This window comes from Lissotriton vulgaris, chromosome 6 (genome assembly GCF_964263255.1).
Source record: "Lissotriton vulgaris chromosome 6, aLisVul1.2, whole genome shotgun sequence".
Classification (NCBI taxonomy): domain Eukaryota; kingdom Metazoa; phylum Chordata; class Amphibia; order Caudata; family Salamandridae; genus Lissotriton; species Lissotriton vulgaris.
In genome coordinates, this window is record NC_141694.1 from 1,508,353,126 (window position 1) to 1,508,374,412 (window position 21,287).

Here is a 21,287-nt window from a genome sequence, read left to right on the forward strand (position 1 = left end):
GAGTCACTGGAACATGCTGCCGTTGGGCACCACAAGTTCCATCACCCCTTGCTTGCAACACGTGTGAACTGGGCTACTAAAGCACGATGCAGTACTGCTGTGCAGGATGCTCCAAGGCAAAGAAAACACAACAAGATGATGGGAACTTTTCAACCACTCACCCACAGTCAATAGATGTCGTTTAATCCATATGCAAATCAGTCTTGACTCTTCTCTTCATGGGAACTGTCCAGCCTGAACTGCCAGGCCATGTCCTCCCTGGACCGGAAACAAGCATCCTGGGACCAGTTTAGGGGTATCATCCCTCATTAGCCTGGCTAGCTTAATTTCAGTGGCACAGCGAGCAAGGGACCCTGCGCTAATAACTGGGATTGATAGCCCATGGATAGTACATTGAGTTGCATGGGGGATGCAAGATCATGTGGGTGGCATTCAATGACTTATCCTCTCAGGACCCGCAATACAGGTCATCCACTATGGGGGGCAGGGCTCCACCAAAGTGCGGTAGTGTTCATCCCGGATGGAGCTGTGGGGGAATAAACATGGAAGAACTAGGTAGCTAGGCGTGGAAACTCTGTCACTGGCCTGCTCTCTCCCCAACAGCTCTGCTCTACTTTCCCTGCCGCTGAGCCCTCCGGCCCCTCTTGCAAGGTGTTCTAGGCCGCTGCAGGTCCCGTGTGTCGCCCGTTGCTACCTCCTACCTGTCATGCGCCTGATTGTTCGTGATTGCTCTCTGTGGTAATTGTTGCGATTGATTGTTCGTTTTTATGTAACTGTATAGGGTGTAATTGTACTTGTAGCTGTTTTCTTCCCCTTGTACCTTTTTTTCTGTGCCTGTTGTTTTTCTCTCGCTCCCCACTCCTGCTGCTGCTGCCCCTGTGGCCCCGCCCCCTGTCCTTGCCGTTCCCGCCTCCCAGCTGATCATCCCTCCCCCTCCCCTTCTTAATGGTGGCTGCTGTACGGTCGTGCAGCGGACGCACGCCAAAGGTACACCTAAGGCAAGCACATCTGCGCCCGTCCTCGACATGACCGCAACCAGTGCCACGCACTCAACAATGGAAGACTCAGTAACTTCCAACAGGCAACGCCAAACATGACCCATGGACAATTCTCCTGCCTCCGTTGCCGCCAAACCTTCACCACCACTCCGATCTCCAACACCTCAGAAACCAACACCGGCGAGACCCTATGATGCATCCTCCTCAATGTGCGCTCCGTACACAAACCCGCCATGGAGATCTGGAATCTGCTCAGCTCCCTCTCGTCCGACATCGCCTTCTTCACAGAGACCTGGACCAACGCCTTCTCCGCCCCCGACATCAACAGGGCCATCCCAGACGGATACAAGATCCAGAGGAAGAACCGCCACAACCAACAGGGAGGGGGCCAAGCCATCCCCCACAAGAACACCCTCCGGCTCACCACCACCTCCTGTGGAAACCTTCCCCTCCACCAAAGACCTGCACTACCAGGTCCTGACCAGCCCCAACTCCACGCTCTGGGGAACCTTCATCTACAGACCCCCGGTGCCCTTTGCCTCCACCATCACCGACCTCATCGCACCCCATGCCATGGCCACAACAAACTACATAATCATCAGAGACCTGAACTTCCACCTCGACAATGCCAGCGACCCCACCTCCACCACCATTCGCAACAACATCACCAACATCGGACTTAAACAACGCGTCTCCACACCGACCCACAGACAGGACACACCCTCGACTCCATCTTCACAGCAGGTGACCGCTTTTACTTCAGCCAAACAACACAACCCCCATGGACCAACCACTACTGTGTATATTTCACCATCGACAAACACAGGGCACCCAAACCAGACCACGCACTCCACAAAGGAACTGGAGCAAGGTCACCAATGGCCAACTCATCTCCACCCTCACCCGAAACAACCATACTTCAGCATACAATGTCAACATCACAGGCAGAGAACCCCACAACTGGATCTCCAAATGAGCAGACGAGCTCGCACCACGATGCAACCCTGACAAATAACGCCCCACGAAAGCTGCCTGGCTTACCACTGACCTCCAAGAAGCCAGACGCACCTTCAGACACCTGGAGAAGAACTGGAGAAACACCAAGACACCCGAAAACCATGCCACCTACAAGGATGCCATGACGGACTACCACAACCAAGTCAGAACCACCAAGAGGACCTTCATACACACCAAAATCCTGACCGACTCCACCAACTCCAAGGAACTCTTCACCAACTCTCGCAGCAAAGCCACAGACATCACCCCGTCCCAAGACCTCTGCGACAAGCTTGGAACATACTTTCACCTCAAAATCAAAAACCTCTACGACAACTTCATCAACTTTCCACCCGACACCACAGCCGGCCCGACCCCCAGATGCACCAGCCAGCCCACCAACTCCACCTGGATGCCGATCACAGTTGAAGACACCACCTCAACCATGAAAGGCATCCACTCAGAGTCCCCCACCAACCCCTGCCCCCCCACACATCTACCACAGAGCCGCCATCGCACCCAAACTACAACGCACCATTAACACAACTCTCAAAACAGGCACCTTCCCAGATGACTGGAAATGTGCAGAAGTCAGGCCCCTGCTCAAGAAGTCGACAGCTGACCCAACCGACCTCAAGAACTACCGGCCCATCTCGCTCCTACCCTTTGTGGCCAAAGTTGCAGAGAAAACAGTCAACAAGGAACTGACACAATTCATGGAAGACAATGCCATCCACGACCAGTCCCAATATGGATTCCGAAGCAACCACAGCACAGAGACCGCCCTACTCACCGCCACAGATGACATCCGCACTCTCCTGCACCAAGGCCACTCCCTAGCCCTCATCCTACTCTACCTATCAGCATCCCTCGATACCGTCTCCCACCGCACACTCATCGCCACACTAAATGACGGCCGCGTACCAGGAACAGCCCTAGCCTGGATCCGATAATTCCTCACTGGAAGAAGCCAAAGTATTAGACTGCTGCCCTTCCTCTCATATCCCACGGAAATCACCTGTGGTGTCTCACAGGGATCATTGCTGATCCTGTCCCTCTTCAACATCTACATGGTTCCCCTTGCTGCCATCGTCTCACAACACGGCCTCAACATCGTCTCCTATGCTGATGACATCCAGCTCATCCTCTCCCTCACCAAAGACCCAGCCACCGCCAAACTCAACTTCCAGAAAGGAATGCAAGAGGTCGCCATCTGAATGACCCACAGCTGCCTCAAGCTCAACGCCGAGAAGACAGAAATCCTCATACTCGGAACCACCCCTTCAGCATGGGACAACACTTGGTGGCTGGCAGCCCTCGGAAGCCCACCGATCCCCTCGGACCACGCCAAAAACCTCGGCATCGTACTCGACTCATCCCTCACCATGAACCGACAGCTCAACGCTGTCACCTCCAGCTGCTTCAACTCCCTCCGTAAGACCTTCAAATGGATCTCCCTGGAGTCAAGGAAGACAGGCACCCATGCACTCATCACCAGAAGACTGGACTATGGAAACACACTATACTCTGGCAAGAACAAGTCCCTACTCCGCAAACTCCAGACAATACAGAATACCACCGCCCGACTCGTCCTCGGCATCCCCCGGCACGAACACATCAGCCAACACCTTCAAACACTCCACTGACTCCCTGTTGAGAAAAGAGTCATCTTCAAAGTCCTCACCCATGCCTACAAATGCCTGCACAACACCGGACCCAAATACCTCAACGACAGAATCAACTTCCACGCCCCCAAAAGGAACCTCCGATATTCCAACCTCGCACTGGCCAAAAGCCCACGCATCCGTAGAGCCAGAGCAGGTGGAAGATCCTTCTCTGACATTGCGGCCAAAACCTTGAATGACCAGACACCAGACTCGTCCCCTCCCTGAACACCTTCAGGAAGGCCCTCAAGACCTGACTCTTCAGCTAATCGGAGTTGCGAACACCACCCCCCCACAGCCCCTTGAGACCCTCACGAGTGAGTAGCACGCTCAACAAACCGCTGATTGATTGATTGTGTTCAAATCAATTTGATCCTGAATAAACAGTCTCAGATTAAAAATATGGCATGGAAAAACGTAGCTAGAATCTCCAGCTTGCTCCCAGAGGAAGAATGGGGCCAATTTATACGCACCCAAGATATATGTCTCTTTTAAGTGACATGGTGCCTTTCTCAGTTTTATAGGAGTGGGTAGACATCTTTCTGTCTAAATATGGTCCAGATTGGGTAGAGAGGACCCTCTTGCAGTCTAAGCAATCTGGGTAAAAACTAACATATATTACTTCACCCAAGAACTTAGAAATGAGGAAATGATATCCATCTACGACTCACTGTATTCTCAGATAAGGGACCTATTAGTCCAAAATAAACAAGCGGTTCAGAAAGAGGCTAAGACAGTGGCCAGGTACAATCATGCTTCCAGAATAGCCAAACGTAATCTCCTATCCACAGCAAAATCAAACTCTAGGGATAACCTGGTGAGGTGTAGGATTCGAAATTGGCTGGCATTGGAACAAGCACAAAGGATTGTGCAAGCATTTTATGGTCCTATCTCCAAAGAGCCCTAACAGTCAGAGATATAAGGCATTTTGAAAGAGAACAGGTGTATGGCAAAATGGCCCAAAAACTGCCCATGAATTCTTTGTTCAACCACAGAAGTTGGTGGCCCACTTTGGCGGTTTATAAGCATGTGAAATTTCTGAGGCGCAATGTCGAAAGGTATAAATTCAGGGATGAAAATCCAAGCATCATACAAACTAGCGGAGATTATCACAATCTTCAAGAAAGAGGACCAGACTAAGCCTGGGAACTAGAGGCCTATTAGCTTGATCGACCCCTTGGAGAAAAGGTTCTGCAAAGAGGTACTCACAAGCCTTCAGGAGTGGATCTTAGAAGAAGACGTCCTGTCTGATTTTCAGGCTGGTTTTCTAGCTAATGTTAGTACCCTTGACCAGGTTTTCCATTTTGTTTACATCTTTGAAAAGGAGGTAATAATAAATAGGGGAAAACTCTTTGTTGCTTTCATTGATTTGAGAACTGCTTTTGATCTGGTGCCTAGGGGCAAACTCTGGAGGGTGTTGGCTGAAATGGGAATTCCTGCTAATTTATTGGATACATTGATGAGGGTTCACCTGGACAACCTCGCCCAGGTTAGATGGGGGGAGGAAGGACAACTAACTGATCCCATCAAGGTAAAATGTGGAGTCAGACAGGGGTGTGTTCTAACCCCTACCCTGTTTCATCATATATTGACGGGTGGTGAAGTGTCTGAATAGAGATGGGTGTGCTCCACAAAAAGTCTGGGGGGGAGGGTTCCAGCCCTCCTCTTCGCCGATAACACCCCAGTGAAAGTCACCAACAGTTACTAGATCATTTTAATTCTTTCTGTGATGAGCGGGCTGAAATTGAATAGTTCCAAGATCAAATATATGGTTTTCTCTAACCGAGAAACGAAACATTGCAAGAGACGCATGTTAGTGGAAGAGAACCCAATGGATTTGCTGCCAACTTTTGATTACTTAGGTATAAGGCTTACTCGCAATCTGAGTTGGGCCCCACAGCTTGAAAAACATGTGTTACTAATCCATCCCATCAGACTACAAGTATAGATAAAATCTACAGATGGACGGTGTCAAAAAGCGTGGCCCCTGCACTTGAGATTTACAATACCAAGGCATTGGGGTCAGTATTGTATGGGGCAGAATTGTGGGGAAATTAAAACTTAGCCATCTTAGCACTTATTGAGCACAGATTCATAAGATTGCTACTCAGTCTCCCTGCAAGTACTCCCCTGATCCCTGTTTTCATATACTTGGCCCAAAGGAGGATCCTATACATAACAGAATGTAGACTATTAATGTTTTGGCATCAGGTGTGGTCTACGAGACTCTTGAATCTTGTTGGGTCGGTCTAAGAGATCGTATTACATCCCCAAGTGTTAATAACATTTCCTGGATGAGATCCATTAGGGCATTCCTGAGGAAGCTGGGTTTGGAAATATACTGTACCTCACCCGCAAAGATGTGCTTGATCCCAAAAGGAAGAGCTAAAGAAACTTACTGGGAATTCACATCAGTGGAAAATGTTATTAAGTGCAAAGGATTTCTTACATTAGGCTTCATAGATTTTAAACCATACCGACATTACGAACAAACCCTTGATTAAACTGTCCCTTCTACTACATAGAAATTGTATCTCCTATTCAGGTACGGCGCCCTTCCCACGAAAATGTACTGCAAAAAATGGCAAACAAAGGCTATACCAGATGTCTTGTTCCTAGTATGCTCAGGGGGAGCGGCAATGTTGGTTCATGTATTATTTTTTGCCCTAGTTACAAGAGCCTAAGGGCAAAGTGCATTGTTCCCCTGTGCAGGAATATTGGTAATAGACAGCCCCTTGAAGTTACGGAATACTCAGCACTGACACAAGCAGAGTTATGGTGTTTGGTATGGCTAAATAATTGATGGCCCTCTGGACCAGGCGCTCAGAGAGCATCCTAGAAATAGAAAACAACTGATGTGTGAATCTCAAACACACTAGGGGTCTGATTAAAATGTTGTTCGGAGGCTTTCCGACCTACATTGTCGGTTTCAATTTTGACGGCCTAATTACAATCTAGGAAGTCGGGATTGAAACTGACCGGTCATTCCCGCTGGCTACCGACGTGCTCAGGGAGCCAGTCAGACAGTTGGAGACCAGACCACAATCCCAATAGGACAGAGTTTCCTCCATCGGGATTACAATATTGATTTCCGACAGCCTTTCTGTGCTGGCCTTTTTGACACAGAAAAACTGTCGGAAAGCGACTTTGGGGGCCCCTAGCAGGGCCCTTTGCATCCGCGGCCTACGGTTGTGGCCCTTGGTGGCACCTATAGTGCCCCCTTGTAAATCCCAGCACCCTGTAGCAGGCACCTTGAGGTGCCTGCCTCAGGGTGCAGGGATTTACACAAACTCCCATTTCTCTATAGGAGCCTGTTCTAATGCCGGTTTATGGCCGTAGCACAAGCTCCCATAGAGAAATGGGAGTATGCAACTGAACAGAGTGCGGTTGCATTGTAATCATGCTGTCTGTCCCGAATCCGCGACGGTGTTGGTCGGAGGCAACTCCGACCGACATTGTAATCAGCCCCTAGGTATTTTCTCTAAGCTCTTTTTAGGATCTTGTATTGTCTTAGTTTGGACTGCCATCCACCCAATTAATAAAATACAGGCAGTTTTGCTTTAAAATGTTATATTGCTAGATTTGTGTTCCTTTAAAAACCAATAGTAGTATTGACACACTCATCTGCCTGTGTTTAGCCTATAAACTAAAGAAAACCAAATGTTTTATTGTTCGATTGTCTTTCATATGTGGCCCATACCTCTTATGCTTTTTATCTGTGATTGAATAATGCGTGTGGTTGTATTTTTTCAGCCTTTGTCGCAACTGTCACTTTAATTGTTAATGAGTTCTGTAAATTATTGCTGTGAAAGCGGTCATCGTCTCTAACAGTTTCTAGCTAGCACCTCTCGTGACAATTGATTAAAGTCTGTCTTTTAGGAAAAGATTGTGGTCCAGGGGCATATTTGTCGAACAGCTGGTGAAGACAATGTAAAGGTATGAGGGCTAGGTTTTGTACAACCTATTTGCAAATAGTGTGCTGTCAGAATGAGTCTATTTTTATTTTTTGAGGGCAGCTGTGAGAGTCAATTCTGTGTATTTTTTAATTTTGTGACTCATTTTTAACATGATTATATGGGTATTTAAGTGTGATGTACTATTAAGTTCCAAGTGATCAAAATAAAGTTTACAATGGATGGTAAAGATGCTACAAACATTTTGAAATTATTGGAAGGCGAAGTCAAATTGCATCCAGCCAGATTATGTATTTAATCTACTTGTCAACCTTATGGATTTTCGTCAAATTCATAGAAAATAGAGCACAATTCTACAACCAAATGCTTTGTTTTGATATCATGTTTACAAATGTGTATGTGTCGAGTATGATACCCCAGAATCCTTGGGAGGGTTGCACTTCCTTTGCATTCTGTGAAAACATTGAAATATGCACGCCTATTGTGAGCTGCTTATAAACCCTCTGGCTGCTTCGCACATTTGTTTTCAAATTGTATTATAAAATACACCCGTTTGTTCCATATTTTTCAAAAAATTCCCTGGGGAATTGAAGCTTACTTGCTACACTCACTCAGAGATTATGGGTGGCTAATTATGTACAATCGGGTTCAAAGTTCACCACCTGCCACTGGAAAATACTTGAAAGATGACCTTGAGAGTGGTGCTGTACTTTGTATTCATTTCACTTTCTTGTGGGTTCAAGAGTTTTAGCCACAGATATTCAAAAGAATGGCAATTACACAGGTTAAGAGATTGCAGAATGTTAGCTATCTGAAGATGAAGATATTGATATTGCATTGAGAGCATTTGCTAACCATAGATTAATGTATTTATTGGAGCATATATTATCTTCCATTGCTATGTTTAGAGAACGAAAGGATACTTTATGTTGTCAAGATACGCATATGGTTAGGCATACACAACACAATATTCTTTACAGTTAAGCCTGATCACAAATGTATTGTACTCTATGGGCCTTACATGCCTGCATCATAGAGATTTATACTTTTGTTAGTGATTAAATACATTTTAGAAGCAAGCCATGGTCCAGCTTATTGTGGGAGAAGCTGACGAGATGTAAAAGTATCACTCAAAATGGGTAAATACATGGCCTATGTTGGGGCAGCTCCAAAATTCATGAGGACACAAATTCATGAATAGTGTTCGTGTGCCACATTATGGCACATGCAGGAAAGTCATGAATAATGCACAGTTAAAGACATCACTTATATATACCGAGTAATTCAGGTTTCATCCACAGGCACTTTCTAGGCCTTCAAAAAGTAATCACCTTTAAAATAGCGCGGGATCTTGATTACAACTGGCTTGTCATTATGCATCTTCTCACCCACAAGCCTGTGGATATGTATTAAAACCTGAAGGCTTCTGGTGGCAGTTCCTGCTCACACAGGCAACTAATGCCTTCTCAGTATGGTGTTCCAGTCAATTTGACATTCTGCACATTTTTTCATAAATGTTCCAATTGCCCCGGTTGGGATACAATGTGAATTGCAGTATTGCAGGTCGTCCATAGCTTTTTTAAAAAAATATTTTCCTCTTCCGATGGTGCTCATTAATTCCCCATTATCTATTTTCGTTTGCTAATGAACGAATGTTTTCTCGGGGGTTATTAGCTTGTTGGGTGCGAATTTTCCAAAATTGGTATTTATTCTCTTTAACCATTGCACAAATGTCCTTTCGATGTTCACCTCGTTAGAAATGTGTCAATGCTATGGATATTTCCGTTCTTTGTAAGTTTTCCATTGTTTACCAAATGCTATATAAACACACCAGCAGACAATGACACACAGTACATTGCAGAATATTGTAATGTTTTGATTGTATATTGTATGTCCTTGATATTACAACGTCCCTCTTTGATCTATGTAAATGTAATTGTCAACATACCTCTGTGGTAGCGAATCAGGTATCCTCTGGTGCAAGCAGGTAATGCAATTAGAGCCCCTCTTACAGAGATGTCAGTAATGTAAAGGTGTAACACCACTGACTGCTTTATCTTTGCACCTGTGAGGACAATCTTCCTGTCTTAGAACAACACAACACTATATTATGCAGTAGACAAAGAGACTTGTCGCCCTGGGTATAGAAGGCCTCAATCTTTCCTTTATGGACAGGTTTTGGCCTAAAGAGTGGAAGGTGGTCGATCTTACATTAACATTGCCCTGTTTATGCAAGCCTAACATTGAATTTGGAAATTAAAATTGAAACTGTGGCATTCTGTTTCAGGTGGACAGCATGAGAAAGTAGAAAAGAAAAGTGATGGAGAAGACGTGCAGTACGAAGAGAGACATCTGACAGCCCCCAGTGATGCTGAAATACAGCAGCACATGAACGGGGGAGAGCATCATCAGAATGAAGAGCGAGAAAAGAGTAGTTTGGAAGAAAATGAAGAGAAACGACATGAGGAGGAGGAAGAGCAACCGGTAGAGGAGGAAAAACGGCACAGCTTGGATAAAGAGTTTTCCAAAGAAGAAGAAGATCACGATACAGGCAATTATCCATCATCCAAGAAAAGGAGCGAGGAGATCAATGAAGATGGCAACGATGAAGTACACCACCACAGTGCAGAAAAGAAACACCATGAAGAAGACTCAGAAACAATACAGCCTGAACATCTTGATAAGAGACCCCATTCTGCAGGAAGAAGTAAGGAAGTGTATTCTAATGAAGAGGAGGATGATAAGCGATCTGCCCCTCACACACCTTCTGATGAATGGCTGCCCAGCAGCGAAAAGAGAAGTCGCGGAAGTGAGGAAGAAAGCAGTGAAATTCACTCTCCGCAAATAAAAAGACAAGGCTCACACCAATCAAAAGAGTATGAGGAATCCGATGAAAGCAAAGACATGGAAAAGCGATACTATAAGCAAAGACCTTACCACAGGAAGCCCAGACATCACCAACCTACAGAGGACAAGAGGAACAGCTATTTAGAAAAAGGACACAGAAGTGAGGAATCTGAAGGATCAGATGATGAGGATGCGCATTACAACAATAAGAAAAGGTACAGCGCTCCAAATGATGACAAATGGACCTATGGAAACAATCACCACCCTCACAATCAGGAGAAAAGAAACTCCTATGAAAGTCACAGTTCCGAAGAAGTAGACAAAAAAAGACACCAAAGCTTGGGTAGTGAGGAAGAGTGGGAGAAGAGAAGTTACAGTGAGGAAAGAGATGGAGAGAAGGGGTACAACAGTGAAGAGAATGGAGAAAAGAGGCATCACTATGAAAAAAAGAGACAATCTTATTGGGAACTACAACCTGACTATGAAGAGAAAAGACAACAGAGCAGAGGGAACCTGGAAAATAAGTATAATTACTATGCTAAATCCAGTCCTGAAATGAAAAGGCGTTACAACGAAGACCAAGAAAGCACAGAAGATGATGAGTCAGACAGGCAATACAGTAAGGAGAATAAAGAAGAAAAGAGGCGCTTTTTTGTTGACGAAAACTTGGGAGAAGAAAAAAGATATTACCCGGTCAAGCTGGCTGAAGAGCAAGACATGGAAAAAAGATATCATAGTGAAGAGAAGAAAAGCCATGTTGAAGAAAGTGAAGAGGAAATGAAAAGCCCAGACAGAGTAAGGTTTAAACCCTACTACAATGAAGACATAGACAAAAGAGCTGTGCGGCAGTTTAACCCATACAATAAATACCTGTGGTGGAACAACAGAGGTTTTGAAAAAAGGAGAAACGTTGGAAGCCAAGTTACAGACAGTGAAGACCTAAATAAGCACAAGATTTTCTTGCCAGACTATAATGATTACGATCTGTGGGACAAAAGGCCACTTATTCAGGACATGAATCCTAACTACATTGAGAAAAGAAGTCCTTCTATAATTCACAAATTCGAAAATAAAAGACAGTATAATAAAATGGACGAGCTCGCTCAGCTTTTGAATTACAAGAAAAAATCTGTTGAATTACCCGAGTTATACAACTCCGAGGAAGGATTTAAGAAAAGACATACGATGCAGACAAAAAAGCGAAATTTGATTCAGAGACCGCTGACAGAGGAAGAGGTAAATTTATATAATTGTTTTCCCTAAGATCATGTCATTTTACTGATCACAATGACGATACAACAATATTAAGAGGGGTTTGGGAAATATACTATTCACAAACTCGCAAAATAAATTTTGAGAATAAACAATATATAGTTACGTTCATATTCTGTATATGCCTATCAGTGAGCGTTTTAATACCTAAAAAAAGTAAGCCAGGTTAGGAGGTTCCAGATCCATACAAAACTGCAATGTGAAATACTTAAAATAAAGGGCCAGTAATAAAGAATATTTACCAATAAACGGGGTTATGGGAGGTTTTCTCTCCGCTATACCCTGAGTTGAAAGAGATAGATAAAACAAGTAGGTACCAGTTGGCTTTCTCTCTGTATGAAAGGTTATAATACTTAAAATAAGAAGGACAGCGTTCATTCTCTTTTAAACAGTGCTTGGATATAAAATCGTCATTATAAGTTTGTTTTTCTTTCCGTAGTTAATCTGTCTTTTAGCACAGAACTAACTTACATATTTGTGCTGCATGGCAACGTGAAATAGACATTGGGTAATTGTTTCCTTGACAGTAGAATAAAATGTAATGCCATGACCCAGAGGTTAAAGGAAGTAAATCAGGGGTGGCTCCTCCACTATGGCGGAGGTGCGTCGCCCCACTCCTTTTAAGCAGTATAAAGACAATAAACATAAAATGATAATAAATGTAAAAGTTATTATCATTTTATGCTTCCTGACATGTCCTGCTGCTTTGCAGTGGGCCGGTGGGCGGGGCTGCTTTGGTCTCCAAGCAGGGCAAGAGAGGAGTGGTTTGCCCACTTCAAAGTGTGCAATAACTGTTTGGTCGGCCCTCTCAGGCCGCCCATCTCAGGCCGCCCAAACCAGCGATGAACACTTCCCCGTTCTCCATGCAGGCTGCATTACAGCATGCATGGAGAACAAGCCCACCCCTCCAGGCCCTTGCTGATCGCTGTGTTACGGCACTTAGACCAATTACAACGCTGCCATTGCAGGGGAGGGAGCCTGCCTGCCTGCCTCCTGTTCCTGTCATTGTCAGGAGAGCAGGAGCAGAGAAGATGCGGGACCCATTGAGATAAGTTTAGCTTTTTTCTATTATTTCGGGCCCCCGGTGCGAAATCCCCCGTGGAACCCCCATCCCCCCTCCACCTGAGCCACGCTGGCCGCCGCTGGTAAAGTTGTAAAATGAAGCTTGATATAGAATTACCTTCACAACTAATATAGGCAATAAATACACAACACATTGATTGAGATATATTTTGCTATGTATCTAATGAAAACGTACTTTGTGACCAAACTAACGATGTGGAATTCCCACCACTCTCCTCCTCCAGGCCAGGGGACCACCTTCAGTGCACAGTGCCGGAGGGGACCCCCCGTAGCTCAGGGGCTGCGGGGGCTAATATTATGCAGATGAACTAAGGGTCTTACTTAGGGGCTTTTTTAAAAGCCCCTTGTGCCACCAGTGCATTTCTTTTAATATGGAAAAGTGGCATACTGGCGGCACAAGGGGCTTGTAAATAAGTCCCTTAGAGTGTAGCAAATGTGGATGAACTGTCCAAAATTTGCTGTTGGTCCGTCTTCTGATACAAAATTCCATCTACCTTACTTACAGTTTAGCAACATGATGGATGAACCTCCGTCATCCATCCGGAACCTTCAACACCTACCACCACCTCTGTGAGACTGTTTTGTACTTGAAAAAAAGATAGCCTTTAGAAAAATAATAATTCATCCACCTTAATTAGGGGCCGATTCCGATCCTGGAAAAAGTGCTCCGATTAGCCGCACGGAGCGTTTTTCCCGTACGAATCGTACCTTGCAGCGTCCCCCGTACGTACGATTCGTACAAGGAGCAGGACTCCATACGAATCGTACAAAGACCGTACGACTCGATTCTCCGCACGATTCTCCCTCGGAACCCGCAGTACGCGACATCTGTACGGATCGCAGCTGCTTTTTCTGACCCGGCAAGTGCAATTTGGGTACGCACCGTACGACCCTTTTCCTATGAGAGCTGAAAACAGCCGTAAAAGCAGAGTTCGGCCCGAAACAGGTACGGAACGGCCCCCCGGTTCCGGCGCGTACCCCTGCAATCATGGGGGGTACGCGCCGTACCACGCGATCTCGGGGTGTACACACCGTACCCCATGTTCGCTGGGTGTACGGTGCATACACCATGCGATCGCGGGGTAAGGCGCGTACCCCCTATGATTGCAGGGGTACGGCGCGTATCCCTGCGATCATGGGGCGTACGCGCTGTACCCTGCGATCTAGGGGTGTATGCACCGTACCCCATGTTCGCTTGGTGTACGGTGCGTACACCCTGCGATCATGGGGTACGGCGCGTACCCCCCATGATCGCTGGGGTATGCGCTGTACCCCTGCGATCATAGGGGGTACGCGCCGTATGGGGTGTATGTGATTGGGCGCTTTTCCGTACAAATTGCCCTTACCTGACGTGGACCGTACGAATCGCATCCTGATTCCCCGTCTGGATCGTACTCGTCGGGTCGTACGGACTGTGTACGAGCCGTATGGTTCAAGGTCTCAGCCTTGCAATACGTACGGATCGCGACAATTCGGACGGATTCCCGGAATGCGGATCGTACTACGCGACTCGGACGGACGGGTACGATTCGTACGGAAAGGGCTCCGGATACGAATTGTACAGACGTTTTTTTACCAGGATCGGAATCGGCCCCTTAGTGTCTGTAATCGCTAGTGGAGCCATAAAGCAAAATAATCCACACCTTTTATGGCGGAAAAAAGTACAACTAGGCCAACCCTGCATACACTCACTCTCTGCTGCTGAGAGCGCTTGAAATGTAAAAGGGTGAGGTCGTGCACCAAAGTTGCTGCAGCTTTAAAAAATATAAGGTAAGTCTACAGCCGAAATAGTACTAGGTTTCTTAAAAAAGCAATATTAACATATATTAACTCTGTTTTTATGCACCCAAATAATACATATAGGACAAGGCAAACCATGCACCACACGTTTGTGAATGGTAAAATATGACATGTATACTCATATTGTCAATCATGGTGCAAATATAACAAACATTGTTTTTTTATGTATCCATCCAAAATCTTAAACCTTTAAAAACAGCTAAACATGAACACACACGAAAAACATCTATTGTTTTAAAAGAACATTGCTACATAATCTCCATAACATTGGTGGAGAAACTGCACACACAGAGTGATCTGTTATGGATTTATGGGGCACCATGCAAGATATATTTTGGGGCTACTTGTTTGGAACAATTTTTAATATATTACTACTTTTCTTCTTGTTCAAGCCCTCAGGATACTAAACAGTAGTCTAATATATATTAAACTTTAAAATACAAATAATTTTATTTAATTACGCACTTAAATATTAACAACGACTAGATATTAAATAGATCAAACTGTAGTTTTTTAAATTATAGCCTGAAACTGTTTATTTAACAATTATATTAATACATTTAAATTTATCATTATTTAATACACATTTTGTTTAATAAGTTAGTGTGCAGTCACATTTCATTTTAGTTCTAGGTCAATATTAATTTACATTTATATTTTACATTAAAATATTTTTAATAATGTTTAAAGAATAATAAAAAGGTCACTCTAAGTCTATACTTGGGTTTTAGAAATTGGGTTGGTGGTTGACTGGGGTATGAGGTCTAGTTAAGCAGCAACCACAATCCTAGTCAGGGTAAGAAGCAGGCAAACTCTAAATAACCTACGCTCACACTCTGGTAGCTTGGTGCAGAGCAGGCATGCTTAACTTTAGAGGCAATGTGTAAAGTATTGATGCAACAGTTCAAAGAGTAAAACAGTGAAAACACCACACAAAACAATTTCACACCAGGTTAGAAAAATACAGCTTCATTTAAAAAATAAAACAAGACCAAAACGACAACAAGCATTGGTTCCAAATTCGGCGATGCTGCGGTGCAAGGAACTGATGCGCTATTGTCAAGGATCCTTCGATAGGGCTGGCGATGCAAAGTCAGTGTTGATGATGCGAGGCACAGCAGAAGCGACGCGTCGGAGATCCAGCATCGCAGCTGCTGTCAACGACGGATGCGAGGAGCTTGTGCCGTGTAGAGCGTTGTGCAGCGGCAGTTCCTAAGGCGATGTGTCAGCCCCAGATGCGGGAGGCTGTTGCGACGGGTTCATCTCATGTACCACAGTGATGCGTCTGTTCTCCTCTAAGATGCGCCGCTCAGCCGAGGAGATATGTCTGTTGTGCTCTGTGATGTGTCACTCAGCAGAGGATACGTTGGTTCCACCGGAGATACTCCTTAGGCCCTCTTCTAAGGGTCCAGGACGGGGTGGCACCACTTGACAGGGCAGACTCACATATGGCAGAGTCTAGCTGCAGAAGCAAGTTGGTTGAGATGAATCGGAAATCGCAAATTATGTGTAGGGGTGCATTATAATCACACATGTAGAGTGCATCCGCATATAATCCTTTATTGTAATAACATGAAATGTTAGAATTCTGAAATGTATTAACTTGAGCGTGATGCATTCTAGGCCATTGAAAAGTAACAGCGAAAATTAACATAGAATATGAATGTAATTAGCAGGAAACACTAACATGAAGATCTAGTGTTGTGAAACTGACAATTATTCATGTATTAAATGTGATTATTAATCATGTCGTTTATATGTAGGTAAATGCATTAATTGAAGATGCCTTATTTCCCATGCAATTCGTAAAGTTCTTATGATGCTTTGTAATGTCAGCTGACCTTTGTAGGCCTGAAATGCAGTTCCCTGAAAACTCTTGCTTTAGAATTATTTAAGTTTGAATTTCATGTGCCGTGGAATTTGTTCTTTCTCCACTTTGTGTTGCAGGTGAAAGAAGCATTCTCAATATCTAGAATAATGTCTTTGTTTAACTAGTCAAGCAAGGAGAAAAGAAGTTACAATTATTACTCTTGTGTCGATAAAGGAAGGTTGTTGTGTTTGCACAGGAGAAGGCTTAGAAACCAAGGACAAATTGTTGCAAGGAAAGAATACTGTTGTTCAATGGAAAATCACCTTTAGGATTGTACCCAGAGCAGATGGCTTGTTCCGCAATGAATCTTGGGAAAGTTATCTACAATAATATGATGAAGGGAGTAGGGAAAGGACCCACTTCTTCTTTGGCCTCATTGGGAAAGAGCATCTGAGAACAAGCTTGGTCTCTGCAGCTTTATGCTACAAGACCCGTTAATGGCGGAGAGACTTCTTAGGAAGACTCCACATGCTGACACCTTTTATCTTCCTTCCTGAACAGGCTTAAGTAGGGATACCACTTTAGTGTTAGTTTAGGGCGAGATGAATGGTGTATATTCGTCAACCTTTGATGAAGGGAAATTAGGGCTCATGCTTTTTGATCCACTGTATTTTGCTTCTTGAACTAATTGTATTATTCATGTTACAATGTCTCAATTGTATACGCAGATTTGGCTTTATGCTAATTCCGATGTATTTCTACACTCTCGTCTTGAGGTGTCTTTATGTCCAGTTATTTTGAGCTTTGTAATAAATCAAAGTAACTTGACGTGGTTGTCTGTGGTTACTATGGGTCCCAGAGGATTCTTTGTTAAATGATTGTATTGCTAACGAATTTCCTCACCTCTATGCTTTCATGCTGCTAAAAAGAACCATTGGATTGTTTCTATAGAACAGGTCCAGAGTTTATGGGCCGGCCCTTTCAGTTGCAAATCTTTTATATCCCTGATACTTCAGATCAGAGAGCCATCCAGCTAGCCCTTGGCGTCACTCTGGTTTCTGGGGACAAGTGATACAGCTCCAGTCCTTCTCACCCAGACAGGCAGTAAGAAGGCCAGAGGGTCAGCAAAGCTGCTATGTAGGAGTCCTACAAAGCAGCAGTCCAGCAGAGTGGCAATCCTTCAGCAGCACAGCACTCATTTTTCCTAGCAGAGTAGCCACAGGTCCAGAAGTGTACTAGAGTGATTGTGTCTGAGGTCCAGTACTTATGCCCAGTGGTGCCTTTGAAGTGGGGGGGGGACTTCAAAGACAAACCTTTGAAGTGTACAGAGGTCCTGCCCTTCATGTCTGGCTCCAGAGTCACTTCAGGAGGGTATGCAGCCCTTTGTGTAGGAACAGGACACAATCTAGTCAGGTGGAAGTTAGGCCAGATCTTCCCTCTCATCCGGCCTGGATGGCCCATCAAGTCACACCTAAGCTCCCTTTGGGTTTGGCTTATTAAGGGGAATACCTAAAGCCCAGCTGTTACCCACCCCAGACATGTAATCAGGGACAGGCAGCAGGCACCAAATGGCTAAAGTAAGAAAATGCAAACTTTCTAAAAGTGGCATTTTCAGAATTGCAATTTAAAACCTGACCTAACCATTAGTTTGGATTTTAAATTGTGATTCTAGAAACCAGACTTGAAGGGTTCAGGTCTTCCCAATTGGGAATTACACTTATAAAATGTAACAACATATCCTCTGCTTTCTCTCCCATACTTAAACATCTACAGAAGAACTGACAGCCTTTGGGACATCAGTGACATTAACTCAGAAGGATTACCATTTTAAGGTTTCATATTTATAATTCAAATTTTACCTAGGCAAACCTGGTGATTATAAACATAAATAAATCATAAACATAAAAACACTTTTTCCAATTATTTACATTTTAATCAAGCATGTTATTAAAATTTCTATTTAATTAAAAAAAATTAAAAACATTAATTATTAACAAAAACGTTTTGGATGTGCATACATTTTAACATGGTGTATGCACAGCAACAGCACAACGCATTTAGAGGAACGAAGACATATAGATGTTTGAAAAGCAGGATAGGTATAATTAATATGGATCAGTATATTCCACTACCTCAGTAGAGAACTTGTTCACAGTGCCCTGGTGGAACAGAGTTCTGCCAGGCATAAAAAAAATCTAAAAACAGTAATGGACTTTTACTCCTGTGTTTGGGACATCCTCCTCCTTTATAAACAAGTGTCAAGTTGAAAATAAACATATCTAAGAAAACAGTTCTTTAGCCATAAAATTTTTTAAAAGCATGGGTGGCTCCACATAATCCCATCTGCCACAATCTAAATATGCCACAATAAAATAAAAACATATCTTAAGGGTCATAATATTTATGTTAGTATGCCCAGTATGCTCTGTCCACTGCCCTGCTTTTATATTGGGCCAAATAATTGGGGGCACCGTCAGCCAGGATTTCCAGCTCTTCTGGGGTGAAGCTGGGTGCCCTATCACTGGAGCACTTGGACATGATGCATTTTTAGCAGAACAATGTAGCATCAACAATGGAGGAAGTATTTTCAGGTCATTGATGGCAAGTAATGTTTAAAGAAAGATGGTTGATTTCACCAAGGTGAAGAACTCCCTCCAGTGGACGCTACATGGCAGACTGTGTTCTTCCGTCAATAAATCAGTAAGTTTAACAATAACAGGGCTTGTCTAGAGGATGGGAACTGTTCTTCATTGATGAAGACGTCCTCCGTCCGTGGCGGACAAGTACATCAACCAACATGGTGCATCACTATTAATATCAGTCATTGTCACAAAGGATAAACCCTGGGAAACATCAGACAGGACATTCTTCCATAATGGACAAAGCTAGCATCCATCATGTTTGACGGTCTTTTCTGCCATGATGCCATGAAATAACACTACCTACATATAACGATGGATGCACCATAATGGCTACCAGATGATGGCACAATGGAAAGCCGATAACTTCAGTGATAGATACTATTCCCATGCTACGCTGCTGTTGTTACATCCATTGCCTGCAAGCTTTCCCTTACATTGTCCGGAATGATGTGTCTGTCATAAACTACGGACACAACTGAAAAATGTATACTATGACCCAGGCCTTGATTTATCATTGTACTTGTAGGGTATTGATGAATACAGTTTAAAAAATATGAATTTCACAATTTTTTAAAACTTATTTGATAATACATAATGACTAAAAAGTATGTTACTAATGTACAAGAAATCCTACAGATGCTCACACACTTCATTGAACCAGGCACGTTAATATGTACTATTGCAGAGTTTAAAGTTAAACATGTTTTTAAGGCACATCATATCTTTGGTAACATGCTGTTGATTATGGAAGATACATTAGATATTCATTTTATGTATGATATGGGCCTGATTACGAAATACATTTATTTAATTCTGTAACAAACACATGCAACATTCTCCTCAGCATCGGGTACGTAGGTTGCATGTCTACAGGCTACGTCCTGCTCTTTACACTATGCAAGAAAGACACATTTTTAGAAAATAGTAACTAGATTACAACACAATATTTGCAAGCATGAAACATTTTTTGAAAATACAGACTAGATTACAACACAATATTTGCATCGCAAAACATCTTGAAAACAAATCTAATGTCAGATATTCATATACCCACTGCATTCTCTTCATCATGGTCATAGCAGTGTTACACGTCAGTGCAACTGAGACATTACAAGATACCGTAGCGGAATCAAATGGAATGTGAACACCAACATGCCTGCTGTCCTCGCACAGATCCTGGAAGTAATGCGTGTAATGTGCATGGCTATGTCTACTTCCCTGTTGCTGTAACAACAAGTAACACTATCAAGGCTGTTATATGCTTTAGGAGGAATTCCACGAGGTTGGTGTTATTGATTGTATCCACATACCCTTAGTTTCAGCTAATGACTGCAAGCAGGGGTCCTGCAAAGGCAGTTGCAGTCAATGTGCCGGTGGTTTGCTCTGCAGAACTCTTCATTGCCAGTGTGGCAAGTTCCCTAGTTCATTCCATGGGTCGATGGGACTTTACAACAGAAAAGTATCACATTATGGGGTAGACCATGCACCACGGTGAGCGTGGCTTGTTGGTAAGTTACCTAACAATATGATTTGATAATGAATGTAGAGCTGTTTCAAATCGTTAGACATTTGATGTTCTACAATAATTGTTTTGCAGGGGATTTCACCTATCTCAGACAAATATGGATTTTAACATCTGTAAAGGCCACCATAGGAGACCAAGCACATGCTCAGACCAGAGGACCCGTGGAACGTACTTTTCATCTCCTACAGGACCAATTCAGATGCCTTCATAAGACCAGTGGTGCATTAATGTAGCCTCCTAGCAAGGTTGGTGGGCGATGGCAACATGGTGACAGCAATGAGAGAGATGACTGTGAAGTGAGACATGATTTGATTGAGCATATCTTTGACTGATGGTAACTTCCTCACTGATGAGTGATAATTTAGTTGCTTTCGTAAGTCAATTAGATCAGTAATTTAACAAATTATCATAAAATATTAAATCTTGTGAGTAATGTTTGACACTAATGTCACACTCAGACATTTATATCATGGCCAATTTTATACTAATGTTCTTTTAAACATTAGTAAGGATAAAGGCTCAAGTAGTTTGATTAGATTTTGTGTTAAAATTGAGGTATCGTGTGTGTGTTTCCTTTATGACCTTTATATGTGTTTCGTATGCACTTGATAGTATTGTGTTCATAATTTTAATCTTGTTTCTTGTCAGCCAATTTCATCCTATCATCTGCTTCCTTCCTTTGGAATCATGTGTGGATCCAGTGAACCTTGATTTGACACTAGAAACTACGAAAGAG

At 43.6% G+C, this 21,287-nt stretch overlaps 1 protein-coding gene across 1 annotated transcript in view; it reads left to right on the forward strand.

The window, feature by feature from the left end:
- The window catches only part of CHGB (chromogranin B), a 270,210-nt gene that overhangs the window by 230,048 nt on the left and 18,875 nt on the right, over nucleotides 1-21,287 (forward strand). Inside the window, exon 4 of the mRNA XM_086927682.1 lies at nucleotides 9,860-11,655. Within this exon, the coding sequence (XP_086783808.1) occupies nucleotides 9,860-11,655 (1,796 nt within the window). The remainder of the gene's footprint in view (nucleotides 1-9,859; nucleotides 11,656-21,287) is intronic.